Raw genomic sequence first — 23476 nt, 5'->3', positions numbered from 1 at the left:
GCTGCGTCCTGGATGAGATGGATTTCTCAGGGATGGATCTGGACGACGCGCTGAGGAAGTTCCAAGCTCAGATCAAAGTTCAGGGTGAAGCCCAGCGGGTGGAGCGGCTGGTGGAGGCCTTCAGGTATTAAACTGCGTCGCGGAGGGTTTGATCAAATATCAAAGAGCTGAGTCGTCTGTGCAGTTTGTGATGCTCCCCTTTCTCTCGCTCTGCAGTCAGCGATACTGCGTTTGTAACCCGGTGCTGATCCGGCAGTTCCAGAATCCAGACACCATCTTTATCCTGGCCTTTGCCATCATCCTCCTCAACACAGACATGTACAGCCCCAACGTGAAGCCAGAGAGGAAGATGAAGCTCGAGGACTTCATCAAGAACCTGCGTGGTCCGTATAGCAGCGCACCCATAATCAGTCTGAAACAATGCAGGGCTGTAAAATGTTAAAATGAGTGTTTGAGTCTGAGAGCAGCAGAAATGCTGCAGGCTGTCGTCATGTAAAACCTCATAAACCTGCAACAAATAAATGGTAAAACTACAGTTTAGGAAAGAGCCTGAAACCTCTTGACCTCCTCCTGGTGTGGACAATGTCCGCTCCATGTTAAAGGATTTTTTACCCGCTTGAAGCATTATTTAACCGTTAGCATGTGGCTAAAACAACACAGCAGTTTGCTGTTCATTCTCATCTCATTTAACTGATGAGATCCAGAGTGAAACACTCGGTGCAGCACTGCAGTGTGCTCTGAAGCTAAGAGTGAAACTTTGCTGGTGTTTGTGCTGTTTCTGTCTGTGACTCATCAATTTAGCCAAAACGCTTAACGTCAGATTTCTAGAGAATGACACATTTTTGTCTGACGACAGCTGGAACAAATCTGACTAAGCATGGCACAGACAGTCACTGAGATCACAGTCGCAGACAGCAGCCAGCCATGTGGATGAACTGAGGAAAGGAAGCACCGGATGATAAAACAGGAGTAAACATTGTGCCTGCACAAAAGATACATGTCAAACTCTTACCTGTGATCCCAACAGGTGTCGATAATGGTCAAGACATTCCCCGGGACCTGCTGGTGGCGATCTATGGAAGAATCCAGAAGTGGGAGCTTAGGACAAACGATGACCACGTGTCCCAGGTCCAGGCGGTGGAGAGGATGGTGGTCGGCAAGAAACCCGTAAGATGCTCGTACACCCCGAGATGAAAATATCTGTTACACTGCACAAAGGTTCCAGGTGGATGCTTTTAAAAATAGCATCATGATGGGTTTTTATTTATAACTTAACTTTATAGCAACAGCAAAGCTTTTGATTTAGCCAAAATCCAAATCCACGCATTTATCACATCCAGACTGGACTACTGTAACTCCCTCTACTTGGGCCTCCAACACTCGTCTCTTTGCCGGCTTCAGGTAGTTCAGAATGCAGCTGCGCGTCTCTTGACAGGTACAAGAATCTATGAACACATCACTCCAATTTTAGCCAACTTACACTGGCTCCCTGTTAAATATCGTATTGATTTTAAAATTCTTCTGTTCACTTTTAAAATTCTAAATAATTTAGCGCCCAGCTATCTTTCCGAACTCCTCCACTTGTACAATCCCAATAGAGCACAAAGATCGTCCAATCAGATGCTCCTAGCTCAACCCAGGTCTCAACTGAAGTCGAGAGGTGACCGGGCCTTTGCAACCGTAGCACCTAGAATAACCTCCCTGTTCATATTCGTACCGCCGAGTCTATTCAGTCTTTTAAATCACACCAAAGTGCTTTACAATCGGTAGAGATGGATGGACGGACGGACGGGTGGGTGGATGGATGGATGGACGGATGGACGGGTGGATGGATGGACGGGTGGGCGGGTGGACGGGTGGGTGGATGGATAGATGGATGGACGGGTGGATGGATGGACGGGTGGGCGGGTGGATGGATGGATGGATGGATGGACGGGTGGACGGGTGGGTGGATGGACGGGTGGGCGGGTGGATGGATGGATGGATGGATGGATGGATGGACGGGTGGGTGGGTGGATAGATGGATGGACGGACGGATGGACGGGTGGGTGGGTGGATGGATGGATGGACGGGTGGATGGATGGACGGGTGGGCGGGTGGATGGATGGACGGACGGATGGACGGGTGGGCGGGTGGATGGATGGATGGATGGATGGATGGATGGACGGGTGGGTGGATGGACGGATGGACGGGTGGGTGGATGGATGGACGGGTGGACGGGTGGGTGGATGGATGGACGGATGGATGGGTGGGTGGATGGATCCTTTGCATGTGTTCGAACAGGTTTCATGGATTTCATCGCTGTAGGATTTCAGTATCAGTTTCAGCTTGATACTTTAATGTAATTACATGTAATTACTGTTATTATTACAACACCATAGCTATAAATAACTAAAGTGGCATCAATAATGACTTTTTAAGTGACAGGATAAAACTGTGTATGTTCCACCATCCGTAGTCTTGAGTTATCACTCAGTCCACTGACAATGTGACTCTGCAGGTCCCACATCAGTGTCAGGAATGTTATCTGTGTTATGCACGAGAATATAGTTGATTTTATGTTGCAGGGACATAAATCTGCTCACACAGTCATTCAGTCACATTTCAGAGATCAAAAATCCGACATGCTTTAACATAAATCATTGCATTTAACTACAATTATGCTCTTTTTTAATCCCTGCCTCTTTTTTAGTACATAATAACCTTTTGATACAGGGCAGGTCACAGAAGTGTGTGTCTGTCTGTGTGTGTGTTGCAGGTGCTGTCGCTGCCTCATCGCAGGTTGGTGTGCTGCTGTCAGCTGTTCGAGGTTCCCGATCCAAACAGAGCTCAGAGGAGCGGCGTCCACCAGAGAGAAGTCTTCCTGTTCAACGACCTGCTTATGGTAAACGATGCACTCTGTGTGTGACATGTGCTTTTGCTTCTCACAGGGACATAAAGTCACCAGAACAACTCACTTAAATCTAAACCAAGGTTAGGTTTCAGTTTGCATTGCGCTTCTGGTCCGTCAGCTGTGGATTTAGTGGAAAACAGAGTCATTTAGTGTGACTTTGCAGAGTGTGTGTTTGGTTATTGCACCATTTAAGGACCAGTGTGACCACCGATTCTTGCACAACCTTAAGATTCACTCACATGTGAGATGAAAGGATTTTTGCATCACTGGAGCACCGTTTTATCCCATAATGCCCTGCTCATGTTTAAGCAGTGCTCCAGAAATGTCAGGAAGTCTGACAGCGTGACTTTACGAGAAAAGACCAAAAAAAACAGGATTTGTCAGCGAGTTTTACCCATCGGGTCTCATGTTTCTCCACTGAGACTTTACGTTTCTGGTTTTCTCCGCTGTTTTCGTCATGCATGCTTCAACAACCTGCTCAGCAGCAAACTGCAGAGTTTAGAGTCGAGTGAGCGAGTGCAGCTGAACTGGAGAGAGTGGAGACCAAACTGCAGCTAAGGAGACGCTCAGTATTTGGCTCAAATTCTCAGTTTTCTGGTCAGATGCTGCTTGATTTTTGCTGTTATGTTTTTAGGCAGCGCTGCTAAGATTCAGTAGCTGAAGCAAAATCAGTAAGAAGTCCAGGGCCCTTTCTCAATTCTCAAGTACACGAGTCCGGACTTGCCGAGAACGCGAGCACGGACTCGCAGTTTGTACAATTGGAACACCAGCGTACTTGATGATGTCACAGGTCCGGAGTTTTTACTGCCGTCCCCTCTTAATTTAACTGTGAGTAATATGTTATGAAGCTGAACTTTAATCACAGCAAACCGATTTAATCGTGACTTATATATCATGTTTAACCTCAGCAGTGAAATCTCTATTAATAAAAATAGTGTACATGAATGTTTTAATAAAAACAAGCAGGTGAGATGTTAGAACGCTTTTATTTTTATTGTAGTGGACACTCAATACAATAGACAGCTGCTGGGGTTTGTTTAACCTGAGTAGCGAAAAGACCGCGGGGGGTTGGAAACGATGTGCCGGGAATCCGCTGTTCTCGCCGGCTCTAATGATCCTCGACCTCGCTGTCTGCTATGGAGCTGGCGGGTCACGGACGTCTCCGAAAACATCGGAGCGCGTTTGTAAATATATATATGATATCTTGATAAATCGAGCAGATATTTGAAGTTTACACGCTTGAAAATAACTTAAAAGTTTATTTTGTGACCCAGAAAGAGTAATATTTAAACGTTTTTAGCCCCGCTCGTCCGCCATTGCCGCGTTTGAGTTTTGGACGAAATGCATTCTGGGATATTTAGCTGTTCCAAGTCCACACAAGTCACCACCGATGCATGCTCGATAAAACGGGCGGAGAACACATCCGGGACTTTTTCGCGTTCTCGGCTTCATGCGTACTTCGAATTGGAACAGTACTTGGTCTCCGACTGATGCCGTATCACGAGTACACGAGAACACAAGTACGCACATTGAGACTGGCCCCAGGTTTATCAGCTGGGAGAGCTTGGTTTAGATTTCGACCTTTGACCTTCGTTTTTCTCCACTCGCTGATTCGTTTAGTCTTCACTTGCTGGTTATGGTTTGAACTCTCTGAGGGAAGACAGTGTTTTGTGTCTGCAGTCACCAGGAGCTTCCCACGGAGAGATTTTAATTATATTCTCTTTTCACTTGTTTCTTTTTTAAAGTTTTTTACAGATGCACATCTGCTTGTTTTCGACACAGTACCTGTCGGTGTTTTGGTGTTTGTGTGTATTTTCCTGCAGGACTTCTTTACCTTCTTTTCCCTTATTTTAATTCCTCCTCCTCAGGTGACAAAGATCTTCCAAAAGAAGAAGACTTCTGTGACGTACAGCTTCAGACAATCGTTTCCTCTGGTCGACATGCAGGTCCACACTTTCCAAAACACCTGTAAGTACTGCTCTCTGCTGCCTCCTCTCATCCATCTTCCTCCGCCTCTCTCGTTTTAGTCTCTATGTCTCCTTTTCTTTTTTGTACTTGCTTGACTCTATTTTTACCCAGCAGTCAGCAGGCGCACTGAAAACAGTCACACATGCATGAAACACATGGTGCTGTAAATATATGAATACCCTGATCGCTGCACACGTGTTGTCTGTATGGATTTGCCAGCTCATTTCTCAGGGCTTTGCTCGATTTAAGGATATTTCCAAGCATATTTTTGACATCCCACTGAAAAGTTGCTGCTGTTGTCGAGCTACTCAAATACTTTGTTCTTTATGAGAAACTCTGAATCTGAACATGCTGAATCTCTGTAGAATTACAACGGTTTAATTTACAAGTCCTGCAACTTCCTGCTAATTTTGTGGCAGCTTTTCACATAATTGCAGGTCTCTTTCCAAGAACGTCCTACGTAATTTGGTATCGCTGATTGCAGGGGAAATGGAGAAAGTGTTAGTTGCTTCAGTAAGCAAATACCTGCTAGTTAACTTCATGTTTTAATAAATAAAAATAAAAGTTATGAATATGGGAACTGAAGATGTTAAAAAATGTGGAAAGTCTAAACTAATGTGTCTCCATTTCCTTATATTGGAGGTATCAGCTACAGTAAAATACCAGCTGAGTTCAAAATGAAGCTTTCTTGATTTCTTTGATCATAATGTCAGACTCTCCGTCCATGCTAACGGACGAGGCTACACGGCTGCAGGTTGTCATTGTGTTATCGCTGTACTCATGGCAGAATGTAAAGGAGGTTCACAGAGGTTTAACAGATGCAGAGTTAGTACTCAAGGGCTGTACAGCTGCTGTGTGTACAGTCTGAGGGGACGGAAAGCTGCAGCGTAGCTACGTGTAGCGATCTGGTAACAGCATATCCACAAGGAGGGTTTAAGGAGACGAGACGTCACCCTGCGAGGTGCCTGTATCACTCAGCATGTCTGCGATGCTTCAAATAAAAACCGTCCCAAATGTCGGAGTCACGGGAATTCATCAGGATCCGTCTTTAACATTATCACAATACATCTGGTGTCTGTTGGGGCATTTCACAAGTGTTGAACCAACCAGCCACAAATGCCGTCTTTAGGTTACATCTCTCTCATCCTTTGGACTTGTGAAGGTGAGTTTTTGCAGTTTGGTGCCATAAAACATCCAGACACAGCCGTCAGGTGGGTAATACATATTATACATGTCAGCGAGTCGAAAAAGGGGAAACAATAAATACATTAACTTACCTGAAAGTTAATAATGGCTTAGATATGGCAGTCAAAAAACAAAAGAACATGTTCTTATTTTCTATGTATTCAGTGGGTTAATAATTAAAACTGCAGCTCCTTTGTAAAAGCTTGACCAACATTTACACGACAGGCTGTGTTTTTCACGTCGCGTGCCTTCGTTTGGTACGAGCAGGACACTTTCTCTTGGATTTCATATAAAAAACAAAAATTGGAGGTTCTGTCCTAGTTGGAAATATTCTCAACAATCTGTTAATAATCACTTGGCAAAAGATTATTTTACTTCCTTTTCCAATTACAATGATCTGCCAGCCGTTTCTTTAAAAGACAGACACCGTCAGTCAGCACAGCACCAACAACACAAGCCGTGTTTGAAAGGAACGGTGGAAGCACATCACAGGATTTCCTAAATATACGTCTGTCAACCTGAAAACGAGGCTGCTTGACAACGTTTCTCAAAACATTTTTCAATAACAACGTTAACACAGTCCTATAGAGTTATGTTTGTTTGTGTGTGTGGGCGTGTGTGGTTTCCAAGCCTCTGCTTCTTCAGCAGAGATGAATTGGCTCTCAGCTCCACGCAGCAGATTGGAGTTGGAGGTGTTTCAAATCTGCCTGAGCGCCTGTTAACAGGATCCCTCACTCAGAGAGAGAGTTCGGCTCTGAAATTACATCCCCACCCCTTTCTCTCAAAGAGCCTGTATGTATAAATATGTACGTGAAACGATGCAGAACCTCCCACAAAATCTCAGCTGACACAAAACTAAAGTCTCATTTGAAGCCATTAAATGGATCTTAACAGCTAAGTGATGTAGAAGCACCTAGAAGTGCCTACACCACCACCACTGCTGGGTGCAGTTAAAAGGGCACAAATCCACACCGTGTCTCACGCGCGTGCACTGGGGTTTCCTGATGTCCTCAGATTATGGAATCAACCATGTGTCTCACACTTTTTGAACATTTTGAATCCCCAGTGCTAGCATTTTGCTACCTGCCATGTTGTTTATTTATTCATTTATTTATTTATTGTTGGAGCCGGCAGTTATCATCTTCAAATTAAAAGTGTGCAAACAGTAAACGAGCTAATAGGTGACGCTGTAAGCCTACATTAAACTATTTTCCAGAGGAGACCAACTGCACGAAGATGGACGGAAAGGTTCATGACAGTGAGGAAGTCTGTCAGTGTAAACTACTGCACCCATAACTCCAGTAACCAGATATCCGAGTTATAAAAAGTAACCCACCTCACAGCTTTTTGTGTCAGGCTTTAAATGTCTTTCTTTCTTTATTTGTATAAGGTTGGACATTTTACAGTGTTTGGATGTATTCAGCCCCAGAGGTGTCCAGCTGCACACCGAGCATCCTTTGGTGACTCTCTCTGTCGTACAGGCTGCTACAGTATTGGTCTGAGGGACAGTAGTCCTGTTTTACAGAGAACACTGTAACATAAATCACAGCCATAACAGCTAAACCACTGTGGCCGGTCTCTTATTTCTGCTTTCAGTCAGTAGTTATGATTAGACAGTAAAAACCACTCGATTTGGTCAAGAAAAGATTGTTTGGATTAAAATGTGCCACTTTACGACATTAACCCTGTTTGACAGAGGTGGCCAAAATAAACACTCATATAAAAGTGCAGGTACTTGTCCTGACAAATATTCTGCTGAAGGTTGAAGTACTGATTCAACTTTTTTACTGAACTACATGAGAAAAAGTACAGATGCTGAACTGTAATCAGAGTACAAAAGGAAAAGAGTAAAGTACTCTTCAAAGGGCATCTAACCAACTGATTTCAGCAACATCCAAACAGATATTACACAGACTCTCGTGGCTTTTATTCCACTCTGTTTTGTCCCGTTTTCCTCCATCACCCCCAACTGTCACAGATGGCTGCCAGAGGTTTCTTCCTGTTAAAAGGGAGTTTTTCCTTTCTATTGTCATCAAGTGCTTGCTCATCTGATTGCTGGGGTTTTCTCTGTGCTAATGTTGGGTCTTTACATACAATATGAAGCACCTTGAGGCGTCTATTTGTTTTGATTAGGGTAAGCATCAACATCTTAAATTTAATTGAACTTTGTGCTGTCAGCTGTGGTGTTCATGTCACTGACCATGAACACCACAGCTGCTCTGCACCAGTCCCACAGAGTGCATTACTAAACATTACCACAGTACCACCATCCGGTATAGTTAACCTGCCTAGCAATTTCATGCAACATCTAAATAAACAAAATATTAGTGTACTTTAATTTCATACCCCAGCATCACATTTGCTCAAAGACGCTAAAATAAATGAGGTCCATAACATGTAAGCTTTAACTATCCAGTCTGTCAAATGTCACTGAGCAGTCCTTCCTCAGCAGCATTAGAAGATAACTCATGCTAATGCATACCGATTGGTCCATTAAGAATTTACAAAAGGAGACAGCTGTTGTACCTCGTTAAAAATAAAAAATCTAACGAGACAGTGGGAGTGTCTGTGAAACCACAGCAGAAACATTTGTGTATAAGAAGCAGCTGCTGCTGGTGGTTGAAGGTGATGCTCTGAGGAGGCTGTATGCCTCACATCATGGAGGCTTTACCGTGGCTGTTGCCATGATGTCATCAGAAAAAAAAGATTACCCCCCCAAAATGACATTTTGTATCCCACAGCTCCACAGAGCTTCATTCGCTCTCGGGAGCATTCCTGATATAATAGAAATCCTCCTGTGTTGCTTGGGTAAAATCAGACTGCGCCTCTGCACAGCTCACGATTATGCAATCTCCTGTCATTCCTGACACAAGTGTGCATGTTTTCCAAGACTCTACTTCTTCAGAGATGAATTGGCTCTCAGTTGCACGCAGCAGATTGGAGCTGTTGGCGTTTCAGATCTGCCTGAGCACCTGTTAACAGGAAGCCTCGCTCAGAGAGAGAGTTCAGCTCCCAAATTCAGAAAGAGGTTGTTTATTATGTAGCAGAGCCGCCCACAAACTCGTGGCTTACCTAACAGGGACATTACATACCTGTAGGGAGCCATAAGATTATCTCTGAGACTGTGCCGGCACACATGGATGAAGCCTGCTCCACACACTCACATTAACTCTGAAACAACCTCTGCAGAGTCACAGGTTTAGCCGCATTCTCAATGCTCGGCTTTCTCGTCTCTTCTGCTCTCACCTGGCAGTGGTGTGGGTCTTTGCAGTGTGTTTCTTGTGGCAGACCACTGTGATGTGTCAGGCAGTGCTACTAATCATGGCACAAACAGCCATTTGTATGGTTCACAGAGTTAAAGGAGCTCTTTACACAGACAAATATTTGTGATCATGTGAGACATTTGCTTTCAAACCTGTGGTCAGCATTATGTTAGAGTCTACTTGAATCTTTTCCTAAACTTAACCAACTGTTCCATACCAGAGATGTGAAGAATAGAGTTCCAGGGTTTTCATTTTCTTTAGCTTCTGTTTTTATTTCGTTTTAATTCAGTTTAGGTTTCAGAGTGAAAGGTTCTTTAACAACAACAAGCTATCAGTTTAAAGCCGTACTAGACAAGAAGAATATCCAGGGGGAGTAATCAAACCAAAGCTGTAAGAAAGCTGATGATTCTTGGTTTGCTCTCGCATAATATTTCCAGCCATAAAGCAGGACTGGACAGTCTCATGAGCTGCTGTGATGAACATTAAGGTAACTGATTCACAGCCATGACATCCTAGTCTCAATAAACACATGATATAAAGATGTCCTATTTTTATTTCTCAGCATCATCATGGCTAACTAAAACTAAACTTTGGCAGCCTTCTGAAAAAGAAAGAAGACTGTTGGCTGTAGGTTTCGTGAGACAGAGATGATAATATTTTGAGCTGTCCTCTGTTCCTTACGCTGTATTTGACTGGATTGCATCACATTACATTGTGTCACGTATAAGTCGGTCGTTCCGGTGTCGCCTCGGAGCTCGTTCACTTGGTGCTTTTTGTTGCTGACAGTTCTGGTTCTCCAGTTGGAGCTAAATGGGTCTTGGGCGCTGATGACTGCGACCAGGACAGATTGTCCCATGTGATTCATCAGCACAGTCATGCATCAGCCGCGTGGGTGCGTGTGTTTGTGTGTGCGCACGTCGCGTGGGAGGCAGGTAGGAAGGTTTGTGTGTGCGTGTACACAAATCTTATTTTCTCAATCAGATTAATGCCGCCCGTGAGGAGGGGTGAGGCTCAGAGATCAGCACACTGTTTTCTGATGAAATTGAAATAACACAGACTGCTCCAAATACCAATTCATTATTTTCAAAGTACAGGCTGTTAAATTACTTCAGTTTCATTACTGAACAAAGTTTAGGGTCTGTACAACTGTCAATCCAAGCAGATAAAACAATACAACATAAAACGCGCTTTAATGCATACAGTTGCTGCACATCTGCAAGCCACTTTGGAACCCACCTCCACCCCAGCTCCTCCTTTTAATGCATGTCTGCCTCCGGCTTTCCATGCATACACGTTGAGGCGTACATTACATCTGTTTGATTTGCAGAGCTTGGAGATGTGAGGAAGAATTTGAGGGAAGGAAATCAGTGCAAAACGAGCCCTTTAAAAAAATTGAATGGATCCATCCTTCTGGATGAAATGTCCCTTAGATTAGACTCCTACTATGAACTCCTCTTTCAGGCAGCGTTACTGTGCTCTTCATCAGAGTTATATTCCTATTCTCAGCTCTGCAGGGAAACCTTATTTATGTTATACTGCAGCCACTGAGTTCTGTTCACAGCAGGCCATTTTACCTGCCTCTCCACTGTGTCTCCAAAAAATATCCACATCCAAAAAAACAAGAAAAGACACTCTGCTCCCCCTGAAGCACGCGGGCGTGCAGCAGCGTCTTTCTTGCCTCCACGATCATCACTTCAGATTTGAGTTGCAGGTATTTTCTTTTTCATTTGAATCACTCTCTCTTTTACATATTTTGACCATTTATCAACACCAGAAAAAAAAATATCACAAAAAAACGTGAGAAAGAGGCAGTCTGAACCCCAAACAGGTTACTGACAGTTTATTAGACACGGCAAGGAAGCTGACAAAGAGCCTGTGAGGAGCTGGGCTGGTGTTAGCTTAGCAGAGAAAATACCAAGGAGCTAGAAATGGAGGGTGGAAAACTGGGAGTTAGGCTTGGATTTGTAAGTGAGAGCCTGAGACTGAGACCAAAGCTGGGGCTCGGGTTAGAATGAAGCAGGGAAGAGCATCGAAAGGACAAAGCAGGTCTGGAAACTGGAGGTGGGTGAACCAAAAGAAGTGCAGACAAAGGGAAACATGAGCGATTAAACAGAATTCTCAGGAGCAGAGATAACAACAGACGGCCGAACCAGGACTGACTGCTGATGCAGAGATGACATTGTGCTGGTGAGCTGGGCTGAAACAGCTGCAGCTGGTGGCACTCCGTCCCAGCTGCAGGGTACGCGCCACCAATCATGTAATCAAACATAAAGGAGGAGAGCGAAAATGGAGGGCGTGGCAAAATGTCCTTTTTAAATACTTTGAGGCCATTTGAGCTACACTAGCATGACGCAAATCTAACCGGATGTTGCTGACAGGTGCGCCAAATGCTAACAATCATCTAGTGGCTGGTGTTTGCAAAATGTGGGGGTCCTTTTACTTTTTAGGAAACTATTACAGTTCAAGTTAATCAACAATCATCTTTCTAACCCCCAACCCTCCAGAGATCAGAGGACTAATGAGGTTGAATGTCTTTGTGTTGTGTTTCACTCAGATTATCCTCACGGTATCCGGCTGACGTCCGCGAACCCCGGAGGAGAGAGGAAGGTTCTGATCGTCTTCAACGCTCCGAGCCAGCAGGACCGGGCACGCTTCACCTCTGACCTCCGAGAGAGCATCGCAGAGGTCCAGGAAATGGAGAAGTACAGGGTGGAGTGTAAGTGTTCCTGTCACAGCAGTGGGAGGCTCAGTGGGACCTTAAATGAAGGATAATTACACAAAGCAGTACTGAAACCAGCAGTGGACACAAAGGTTGTGGTGGACGTGGTTGTAGCTGTTAGCGGTGATCGTTACAGGGACAGAACCAGATACTTTACTTTGAGCATGTCTGCTGCACAGGTACAAATAACTATTTAATTAAAGTCGCTTCATTGGACATTTTTTTTTTTTTTTTAAATAACCATTTTTCTGCACCTCGTCTGGGCTCTGCTCACAGGCTTTAGACAAACCTTGGCCAATCACAGGTGTTTTCATACACAGCGGAGGAGTTCCAGTAGAGCTTTGAGTCTGGAGGGTTTGAATTCCACATGAGCTGATTTGGAGTATGCACTGTGGGAGGGGTGGGCGGGGCTTAGGACAGGGTGTGCCGTTGGAGGAAGACTATTTTCAGAATCTGTTTTCTCATTTCTTTTCTCTTCTGGATTTGTGCTCACTGCAGCTAATAATACATCAATTGTTATACCATTAGAGTTCAGGCCGGTTGCCAGCAGTCACGGTACATGAAGAACTTCCCACACACAGACTTCACTTTGGCAGGCTGCTCATATATATTAACAGCCAAACAATTATATCTGTCAACTCATCTTAGCATTTTAGCATCCATATGTCTGCGAGTACAACACCTCCCAGCATCAGCGTGGACCGTCCTTGGGGTTTCTGAAGTTCTTTTGCTGCTGGTTTCAGCAACCGAGGAATGAGTTGCTCCCCCAGGATGAGGAAGAGCTCAAGTATCTCAATCTTGTTCACTACTGAGAGAGGAAGGGAGCAGGAAATTGACAAATTGATTGGTGTGGTGTCTGCAGCGATGCTGTACCTGCCTGTTGTGGTGAAGAGGTAGCTGAGCTATCGGTTTACCGATCGATCTACATTCAGACCTTCGTCTGTGGACTCAAGCTGCGGCTAGTGAGCAGAAGAATATGAGTGGCGTACTTCTGGGTTCTTAATTAGAGGCAGTGTGAGGAGCTCGGCTATTTAGGAAAGAGCCGCTCCTTCTACACATCGAATTCCTCCTCCACGCGTCCCAGGTGAGGGGTGTCAGGCATGTCCAGCTGAGAGCACTCTGGTGTCTGACAGGGAGAGCATCTCTGCTTAGGACTGCCCACACCCCAAGATAAGGGGCAGAAAATAGATGGGTGAAATTTACTGCTGACACTGTGGCTCCAGCCTTATAATTCAGTTATTTATGTGCAAATTCAAATATTTCAGTGTTATAAATGCATTGTTTAGCCTGCATGTGTTGCCTTTCAAGCCTCCACGCCTGACTTCACCAGCAGTAGATTCCAAATCTGCAGTGAACAGCGATCCAGCAAGTTGTCGTTAATGACAGCTTTCCTGATTTTCCTTTTTCCTTTCAGCTGAGCTCGAGAAGCAGAAAGGCGTCATGCGTCCTGGCGTGTTGACAGGGGGAGGACCGGGAGGCATGGGCACTCAAGGAGGCGGGGCAAACAGCGGTGGAGGAACCTTAAAGAGTGAGGTGGTGAACGGTACCCTGGGAAGGCCGAGCCTCGACGACACGTACGCAACAGTGGACGGACTCAAGCGCACGGCACTCAGCTCGTCGCTCAGAGACCTCTCAGAGACAGGTGAGGACAGGTGTACGATGCGAGGCTCACCTTGTTCACATGTTACAGATGTGTGTGGTTTTCGCTCTGCCTGTTCTGCGACAGAAGTTCTGCAGCTCCAGGTTTTTAGTATGATGTATCGAGTCAGAGCAAACCTGTGCTCTTATGCAACTGATGAAATCTAAAATGGTAAAATGCCTGTAAGATGGAAGTTTGATGTGATGCTGTGGTGCTCTGTCTCCCCCTGCTGGATAACTGTAGGAACTACAGCATGAAAATGCAAAAAGTTACTGTGGAAACTGTGTGGTTTACTGCTGTGATTTAATCAGCCAATACAAGTAATACAGCCTTCTGTTAATTAGCACTGATGCATAAGTATGTAAATATCAGGTTGGTCAGCCTCATTAATAAAAAGTTTGAACAGCAGGAAGAAGGTGTAGGTGATGACCATATAAGGTTATTCCCTTTTCATGACATCATACAGATCAAAGAGTGGAAAAAACTGTGTTTACACTGAGTGAAGAATGCATGTGAAACCACGTTTTAACCTGCCTCGTTCTGATTGGGTGACAGGGAAGCGGGGTCGTAGGAACAGTGTGGGGTCACTGGACAGTACCATCGAAGTAAGTTGGGCGGGACACGACTTCCCAGCATGCCGTCTGTCACACACCCTGCTGATGCATGTTTGTCTGATTCATAACTTGTGTTTGTGAAAATATTTATGCACGTATGACGTGAGCGCTGAAACATGGCTTCATTTGTATTCATGACCCTTTTTCATTTCAGAGTTTAGCCACCGTGTTAGCCTCAAAATAGGACGGGTCAGCCTTTCTCTAAAGTTCTCTTGAGTACTGAGGGCTTTTCTGTGAAATAAGTAAAACATGAAGTGAAGAATAAATTGTAAAGTAACGTAAGTGTAAAGTTGCTCCTATAAGGCATATTTGAAAATGTTTAAATAATTCAATCACTTGTTGGAATCAGTCCACCTTGGGGCCCCATTGCTTTGTGAGCCAGAATATCATGGTCAGAGCTTCGAGTTCAGGGAGCTTCTATCCTTGACGTTACAAGACTGAAGAGAAGACGCAAAACTGCTGTTCCTCTAGTGGCCACTTGAGGCTCTTTAGACGCTCGTCCCTTTGGATTTTGTTACGTCTTAACACTTCAATTATCTGGTGCATGGCTGCTTTGATTGGCAGGCCTTCGTGATCTATCTTTCAGTCATCAATAATTACTTTCCTCTGTGGCAGAAAAGCAGGTTACAGACACGTTACATTCGGGAGCTCAGTGTGTGCATTTCTATCATCTGTCTTTTAACCTCTTCAGTGATTCTTCTGCACGTTTGTCCTAAAATCTGCATGATTCATGTCAAGGTTTTTTTCCATCAGAAAGATGAGATGGTCTGTGAGAATCTGAGGTAAATGCTGACCCAGTATGTTAAACTCTTCTTCTTTTCTTCTCAGGGTTCCATTATTAGCAGCCCCCGGCCTCACCAGCAGCGCCCTCTGCCTGATGGAGGTCTTTCCTACAGCCCTATCATGGTTCCTACATCTCCAGCAGCCTACCGGCCACACCGCCCTACTCAGAGCCCCGGTACGGGGGTGGGGGGTGGGCCGGGGCTCTGTCACAACCAGGGAGGGGTCACCACCTCCCCACTCGCGAGCGGGGGAGGGGTTGGGGGCGGCGGAGGGATGCCGGCAGGGGGCGGACCGACTGGCGGAGGCCGACTAGGGAATTTCTTCGGCAGCCGCAGAGGCAAAGTTCCTGGTCCCCTGACGATGACCTCACCCCCTCCACAGGGTCCCCCGAGTCCCCTGATGATATCATCACCCCCCCACTACCCCGCCCCCGCGCCTCCCATCCCCCACCCATCCTCCCCTTCCCCATGCCCCTCCCCATCGCCCAACCTCGGGCAATCGGACTCGGGAGGAGTTGGAGGGGGAGGCGGTACGGCAGGGGCACAATCCAAGCTCCAAGCGTTGCACGCCCAGTATTGCCACGCCAACAGTGGAGGAGGCGGAGTCAGTGTTACTGGGCACCAGCAGCAGCAGACACCACCCCCACCTTACCATCACCATCACCGCTACCACATGCAGAGCGTCCCGCAGCACCACGTCCTCTCGCACAGGTTCTCCGCACCCCGACGGCAAGGCCCGTCCGGCTGCGCTCCCTCTCATACCCAGCAGCATCAGAGGATGCAACATGTCATCATTCCGCACCCGCGCTACAACATGGCGTCAGGCTTCAACACGCCGCCGCCGCTGTCCCCGCACTCCCCTGTCACCCCCATTACCCCACACGGACTCTTCCACTCGCACCCCGCGGCGGGGAGGCCAGGTGGAGGGGCCAAGCTCCCGCTGACCATCTCGCACTCGCAGCCCCACCCCCACGCTCACACACACTCTCACAACCACGCCGTGCACACACACTCCCCGCTCAGCCCGTCCCCGTCCGCCTCCCCCTCCACCCACTTCATCTTCTCCACCCCGCCGCCCCAGACTCCCTCAGCACGCCTCGTCACCCAGACGCCTCCGAAACCATATACCCCCCAGTACCCACCGCTTTCGTCCATCCCGCCTCCCCCGCCACATTCACCCTTGCCTCCCCCGTCAACCGCCCCGCTCTCCCCGCACCCCCCGGGGGTGGGGGGAGGCCAAGGGGGCGGCCCCAAATCCAAGCCCGTCAGCCGGATCAGCACGGTCGTGTGAGGAGGCAGAAGTCTAGGACAGTGGCGCGTCACCCTGCAGTGAGCCGCCGGGGGGTGGTAGTGAGCAGGAGAGGGGGGAGGAGAGGTGGAGGAGGGGGAGGACAAATGCAGCCGTATGAAAGCGGACGCCTGGTGAGGAGGAGAACGGTGAGAGCGGGGAAGAGGAAACTTCTCAGCCTGTGTTATTTCCACATCCACTTCCCCCGCAGGTAGAAAGACGCACACACACTGACGGATGCTTCCTACAGGGAGCAGATCCTCCCAGAAAAAGCTGCTCGCGGAGCGAAAAGCATCCAGAACGTGAATCATGCCGTTTTCAGTCACGTGAAGATGAAGAAAAAACACCCACATTGTCCCGATGTCTTGGTGAAAACGTCCTCATCTTCCCCCTGTAGTGCCCTTCAGAGGTGAGCTGGGAGGACATATTTGTAGTTCTTCATCGACAGGGGAAGTGTTCGTGCCACATCGTAGGAATTTGTGTGCTGTCGTGGAAAAAAACGGTTCAGGGACCAGACGTGAAGGGAACAGTGCCTGAGAATATATATCCCAAGGATTACGCCTGACATAATGTACAGAGAGCGGAGAACGAAGCGAGTCCGGGTCGCGTTTTCCAAAAAACACAGTCGTCTTACACCACCTTGTTTTCCGCACAAAAGCACTCTTGTTTTGGTTGTTGACATATTTACAAGCCATGAGGCGTTACGGACAAGCAGAGGTGGTTAGCGTTAATATGGTGCAGTTTCTGTGTCTTAGACAGGCATGCATGACCTGTGCAATAGCTAATAAGTGTCAGTGTGACTGTGGTTAAACTTCTATATGCAGGGGGAGGGAGTTGTTGTGATTTAAAGCCCCAATCCAGCATTTATTTGGCCATAAGAAGTGAAGAATACGGAACACTTGACCGTCTAGGTGGACAATAAACTTTCTAAAACCTTTAAATAAGCCATCATAACAAACACTCCAGGTGTCTTTTTACCTTTGCAAAAATAACTAAAAGCCTTTAGCGTCTGTGGATTACAGGGTTTCAGCAGGGACTGCTACGCTGTTGTTTTGGATTGGGACTTTAAAAAAATTCCCAATTATTTCCTCATGTAACGGGGATTTATTTGATCATTTGTGCTAAACCTGTGAATGCTCTCCCTTGTTATTAAGTATATATGAAAGCATAAGCCTGAATTTGTCACAAATTATAATATACTCAGATAATATAATACTGCAGCTTTCAGCTGTACTTCATGCTCCATGTTGTATGTGACCCTCTACGTTGCCACAGACGGCGATTGGGCCCAAAGCTGCCGGACAGGGAGATGAGAGCTGCGGTACCTAAACGAAGCGATGTAACTGTTCAGGTTAAGTTAAATAAGGAGTAACTCTCTCTCTAACTTATCATCTTAACAGAACTGGGTGGGAAATTAAAGGCTTGAATTTACTTTACGAAACCAACATTTTGACGCAAGACTCGTTTAATAATTCTGATAATCAAGCTTCATCACAGCGTACCAAAAGTTTCAAATGTTTCATTTTTGTTGGTTCCTTTTTGTTTTGCTTCACAGCAGAACGTTGATCACTGATGAGGCTTCACTACATTATGTTAAACATCTTCAGATAAAGATCCTTGAAATCAGGATTAGGAGACAGAGCCGTAAAGAAAAGAAATACAAGTGATTGTCTTTAGATGCACAGACAGATATTATTTAGATTATTTCAGGAGAGTACTTTTTTATTTTCAATTACTGACATCCCCTAAACTCATCGTGTGCAGGTGATCATAAAGTTATTGATTTGAAAAGCTGGCAGCTATGAACAGACTCATGATGTGTGATTGTGTGTTTAACTGCATGAGTGAGTGACTGCAGTCATTTGTCACAACAAACCAAAGACGACAGTGAAACGAAATTCAATAAAACTCGCCAGGTTTCATTTGTAATAAACAAGATTTAGACAATCAGACTGGATGTTTTAAACTATCAGAACTTCCTCTTGTCCCGCTCTCTTTGTTACAACTCTTTAAAGGCACGTTTAAGGGTTAAGACTTTGCTTTAGCTTTGGCACTTAGCAGAAGAGGAGGCTTGGAAGAATGTTTCAGTCACACTAGGGCAAAGACACTGTGGCACCACCACTTGTGACCTTGTTGCCTTTGAAGTGGTTGTTTCAAAGACGGGGGCCAGGTCTCTAGCTGCCATCGTCAGAGCAACTTTGGTGCATCGAGATATCGATAAAAATGCAATATGACGAGTCGGTCTGCTATCGATCTGCTGCCAGTCTGTGACTGAATGAGGCGTTTACATGCAATCTGTTTGTGATCAGTGCAAATCTGCTGCCATCGACAGACACAGAAGTTCACATGAAATCCTTACAGTCGAACCTCATTGATTTGAAACAGAAATTCAGAAATTCCTTCACAAGTAGTGACGTAGTGACGATTTAACTCCAGAATGACGCGGGTGTAGGAGCTTAACCAGAATGCAACCGCCACCAGAGATACAGAATATGTACGCCTATCAGAACAGGCTGACTCGGGCTGATTAACATGTCTCTGTACAAGCCTTCACCAGTCAGTCTGAGCCGGACTGCAATTGTTTGGAGACAGGTGGCCTCCCATAAGGAGGTTGCACTCCCAGTTTTAGTCCAGTGTGACGGAGTCATAGAATTAAATATAGCAACTCAGGTTAGTCTTTACTGAGGTTCAGACAAGTCGGTCAAAGGGTGTTTTTCCAATAAACTTGATACAGCCGGCCTTTGTTTTGTAACCAGACTAGTTGCCCTCTGACTGACTGCCGTCAGAAATAAATTGGATTTAAGGCGCTTCAGCACCTACGCCTGTTTTCATATGTAATGAGTAGAAAACACTGGTAACAAGGAGCAAGCTTTATTCAAATAAATAAGAACCTACTCATCCAGATGATCTCAGATTCACCTCTGCACTTACTTGGGTTCTCAGCAGTAGTTAGAAACTCTCAGTTATTTTACTAAGATATAAAACAATTGAGAAAATATGATAAATGGAAAATAAGGGTTAATTTCCCACCCAGTCCAAACTGCATTAGCGTGTGAAAAACTCGGAGGGTGAATCAACTTTAATCCCATTTGATGTGTGGCAAAATAGAGAATAAGGTGCCTTCAGACATAGTGATGGTACAATATAAATAATAATGCTCACAAAAGACCTCCATGGAATACAAAGACAGTTCAGCGTCTAAATCAATAATATAATGATTTGTGTCCATTCAAAACAGCAAATCGAAGCCATTTACTGCATTTTTTAAAAGTCTGGCTGAAGGACTGAGCCGCTCGTCGCCTTGTTCATCCAACAAAGACACAAAGGAGCCTGAAACCTGGACCGAATTTCATTCGAAGGACTCGCTAACATCTCACAGGACTGAAGTGCAGAACATGTTTCCATGTCACACCGAGTGAAATCTTCTTGAACAAACTCATTTTTACACATTTTTGCACTTTGAGTTCAAATCTACCATGCCAGTATTGAAGTGTATTTCCTTTCCTTTCTTCCTTTAATCAGTCTCACCGGATGTCAGGGCAGGAGGCCCGTGATGGCTGGTAGAAAGTTCTTCCACCGCTTGAACGATTTTACCAGCCATTTGCATTTTTTGACTAGAAATGAAACTTTCAGTGTTGGTTGCTAGTCAGCCTCATATAAATATTTGCCAGAGTTTAACTGGTGGATGATGGGAAATTCCTCTGAATGCAAACATTAACGACATATTTTTAGCCTCCCCGTGATGACGTGAATGCACCAACTGTAGATATTAACTGTACAGTGTGTTCTATTTTCAGTGGGGCCAACAGCATCAATCTGTAACTGAGGTTCAGAATTGTTTGAATTAACAAAACGTGTGCTCTAAAAACCAAAGTTCATCTGGGTTCTTCGGGCTATTCGGGCTTCTTCGTGAGAACAGTAAAGCCCTTAGTGTGCGAGGTTTGTGGGAATACAGTCACATATTGGAATCGTTTGACGGCGTTCCTCAGGGAACCATCTTGGGTTCCCTGTTGTTTTCAATCTGAAGAACCCCTTTGACTTTTTAGAGCGTGCTACTGATATTATTATCAATATTGTTGTGTGGCAAGCTTCTACTAACATACTGTACTCCTTGGGCTGTTTTGTATTTTTAGCATTTTTAATTTTGTTATGTGCTTATAATGTGAGATTTTATTTCTTTTCTGATTTGGGCATCTTATGGAAGTATTCAATCCTTTTTAATTTTAATATATTTGAAAAAAACAAACAATAATGATTTTCTGTAACTGACATACAAGTTCTTCTAATATTTTGATTATAGACTGTGATAATTACTTTGACTCAACCCACAGCATGCTCAAGCAAACACACGCCTGCACACTGAATCATCACAAAGCCTCTCTTCACTCTTTTAATGGAAACAAGCAACACCTCTGCTATCAAACAACATTGAAATTAACACTTCATGTTGAGCTGCTAAGAATTTTTGGACCGTAGGGCCATAGCATGCATCTACAATCACCTGCAGAAAGACTTTGTCTCTTTCTAAAGGCCTTACAGTAACCACGTCGACTCCAGACTAAAGCGGCAAACACCACAGAAACATCAAAACAAAGTTCTCGAGGAGCACTGGATCAAACCTACCTCGTAAGGGAATACACAGCATTTCACTCAGTCTCAGTGCATGCCCAAGCACATCCTCAGTAAACATCCCATCGTAAAGCTCCATACCCCTCGTTTGCATGTTTATGAACTTCAAACCGTATTTACTTTGTGTTACGGTGCTACCATGTTGAGATTTGTTACCTTCCTACGTCCACTGTTCGGTTTAAGTTTCACTTGCAGAGAACTTGACACTTGCTGCAGATAAATCATCCATCACTGGTAACATCTAACAAGGATCTAAGTCAGAGGTGTTAAATGTAAGGCCCAGGGGCCAGACCATTCCCACTACACCAGAGTAATTACATAAAAGAACCAGAGAAATGATTGTAAAGTTCCTGTTTTTTCACTTTCCGCTATAGAAATTTCAGTTGTTTGTTTGGGTTTGTTTTACAACAGGTCCACAGTAAAAAAAAAAGAAATTTTAAAAAGTGTATATATATATACTACAGGCTGATTACTGTCTATTCGCCCCATGGCAGGCATGACTGGAAACAGCCTATAATAGTTACACTGCTGGACTGCTGTGTCAAACTTCACCTGCACGTGTCAGATTAGATTTCTCTCGTGTTTGCTAGATTTTGCCTCCACTGCCTTAAACTGTGTGCTTTCTAAATTCTTTCTAAATTGCCACTTGGTCATCCAAACTGTGAGAACCCCAGATTTAGTCTTTGTGGACCAAAACAGTAACCGGTGACATATAAACGTCCTGGTGAGCCGTTGCCCACCATGTGCCAAGTGTCTGTGGGTTAGGGTTAGGCCAAAATCTGCTTCCTCGTGTTTCAAGGCCACTTTTTTTGTTAGTTCTTGGATTGCTTTGCTGCCATCGAAGGCCATCGGTGCAACGCTTTTGTCAGGTCGCTGTCAATTCTTACACGCAAGAGATAAGAACAAAACTCACTGTGGTTGATTAGTTATCTGCAGCAGGATTCAAGTGTCTGTGAAGACATGAACTTGCAGTCTGGGAGGACACAAATCTGCTTTAAACCTGCGTCGGGACTCTTGTGAAAGTAATTTACAGTATATCCAGTTTAAGAACATGCAGAAAAAAAGCAGGTGTGGTCCTTTAAACGCTTAAATTAGGTCTTTTTCTCCTGCCCGGGTCTGCTCTCCACTATCGGTTTGCATGTGGTATTTATTACAGTATCTGCACTGAATGAAACTGTATTATAACATGAATGTACATAGCAGCCGTTAAATGAAAATAACATTGCGAGTACTCACTTTGCTCAGTTTGTCTGTGGCTGGGTTTACATCGGGAATGGAAGGTCTGATGTTTTTTAAACACCTGGAGAAACAGATCTGGTCTGACTGCAGCAGGCAAACAGGGAACATTTTTCAAGATTCAAAGCACATCAGATCTGCTTCAAGTACAGTTAAAAAATGTTGGATGATTCTGTTCCTGTGTAAAGACAGTCTGTGTTGTGTGCATCTATACAATGGCGTTGGACGGGGGGCGTGTCCAAGCTGCTGGACCGCTTTCTGGAGAGGACATATTTCTTGTTTATAATGTAGAGCAAAGAGAGACTGGAATAGTCCTTGTAAAATTGTACGAGTAAAGTGTCAAATATGTGTCAACAGAGACGACATTATTTTAAAAATTACGTATGGAAAATTTTAGCTGTGTATATAAATATATATTACTTGTACTTTGTTTTTGAAATTGCAGAGAAATGGAAGAAGTGGAAATATTTATTGCTCTAAAGATATAAAAATCTGTTCATGTGGATGGAAACACGTGTCCTCTTTGTTTCACTGATTTCTCATTCAAGTGCTGTTTCAGCGCAGCATTACAGCGGGTGGAAATCACAATCTTCATCAAACTTCATCATAAAACTGTAAATCTGTTGCTGCCTATATACGCAAGAAGTCACATCACATTAAGAGTCCAATCAGAAGCTGGTAAAAATAATAAAATACAGAAATTCCTACATAAATAGTGACGTAGGTGCTCGCCAGCCTTCTATATCGGAAAATAATGAGAATGAAATTTCCTCATTGTGGGTTGTTTAGTGTCCTGTTTTTTACTCCATAAAAGAAGCTTTTTAGCTCCTGCCTCCTTAAGACCAGGTGGTTGATTATACTTTTAATATTTCATAGGAACAGAGAGAAAAAGATGCATTTCAGTTTGTGGCTTTCGTCAGTGTTTCTGAGCGTAATTCTTATTTATAGCTTGTAATTCTTCTTATCAAGCCAGTGACAGGAGGATCCAACCTGCGACAGTCTCCCAGGTATGGAGAGAAATTGAAGACACTAAATGTGTGGATCTACATAAGGATCTACCCCCGACATCTGCCTGCATATGGATTTGAAAACTGGTTTCCTCTCATGGTTTTACAGTTCACACATGGACAGTCCAGTTTCTTTTTGTTGTAACAACCTAACCTCCAGTCCACCCAGCATTGTGTGTATTATCATCAATATTCTCATCAGCTTTTAATGTGAAAACATAACAGCTGGTTCTCACACAGAAATTTACCAAAA

General features: G+C 44.7%; 2 protein-coding genes across 2 annotated transcripts in view; one reads left to right on the top strand and one right to left on the bottom strand.

Annotated features, from left to right (window-relative positions):
* Positions 1-22369, top strand: part of LOC120727956 (IQ motif and SEC7 domain-containing protein 1-like) — a 169793-nt gene extending 147424 nt beyond the window's left edge. The window contains exons 10-18 of the mRNA XM_040022571.1: positions 2-124; positions 217-383; positions 1028-1167; positions 2759-2884; positions 4762-4861; positions 11864-12025; positions 13443-13670; positions 14223-14272; positions 15110-22369. Coding sequence (XP_039878505.1) covers positions 2-124; positions 217-383; positions 1028-1167; positions 2759-2884; positions 4762-4861; positions 11864-12025; positions 13443-13670; positions 14223-14272; positions 15110-16354 — 2341 coding nt within the window. The 3' untranslated portion in view covers positions 16355-22369. The remainder of the gene's footprint in view (position 1; positions 125-216; positions 384-1027; positions 1168-2758; positions 2885-4761; positions 4862-11863; positions 12026-13442; positions 13671-14222; positions 14273-15109) is intronic.
* Positions 1-23476, bottom strand: part of LOC120728121 (neural cell adhesion molecule L1.1-like) — a 589469-nt gene that overhangs the window by 399614 nt on the left and 166379 nt on the right. The window lies entirely within an intron of this gene.

This window comes from Simochromis diagramma, unplaced genomic scaffold (genome assembly GCF_900408965.1).
Source record: "Simochromis diagramma unplaced genomic scaffold, fSimDia1.1 OVJJ01000308.1, whole genome shotgun sequence".
NCBI classification, from domain to species: Eukaryota; Metazoa; Chordata; class Actinopteri; order Cichliformes; family Cichlidae; genus Simochromis; species Simochromis diagramma.
Note: the sequence above shows the minus strand (reverse complement) of the source record. Positions and strands in the feature narration are given on the sequence as shown.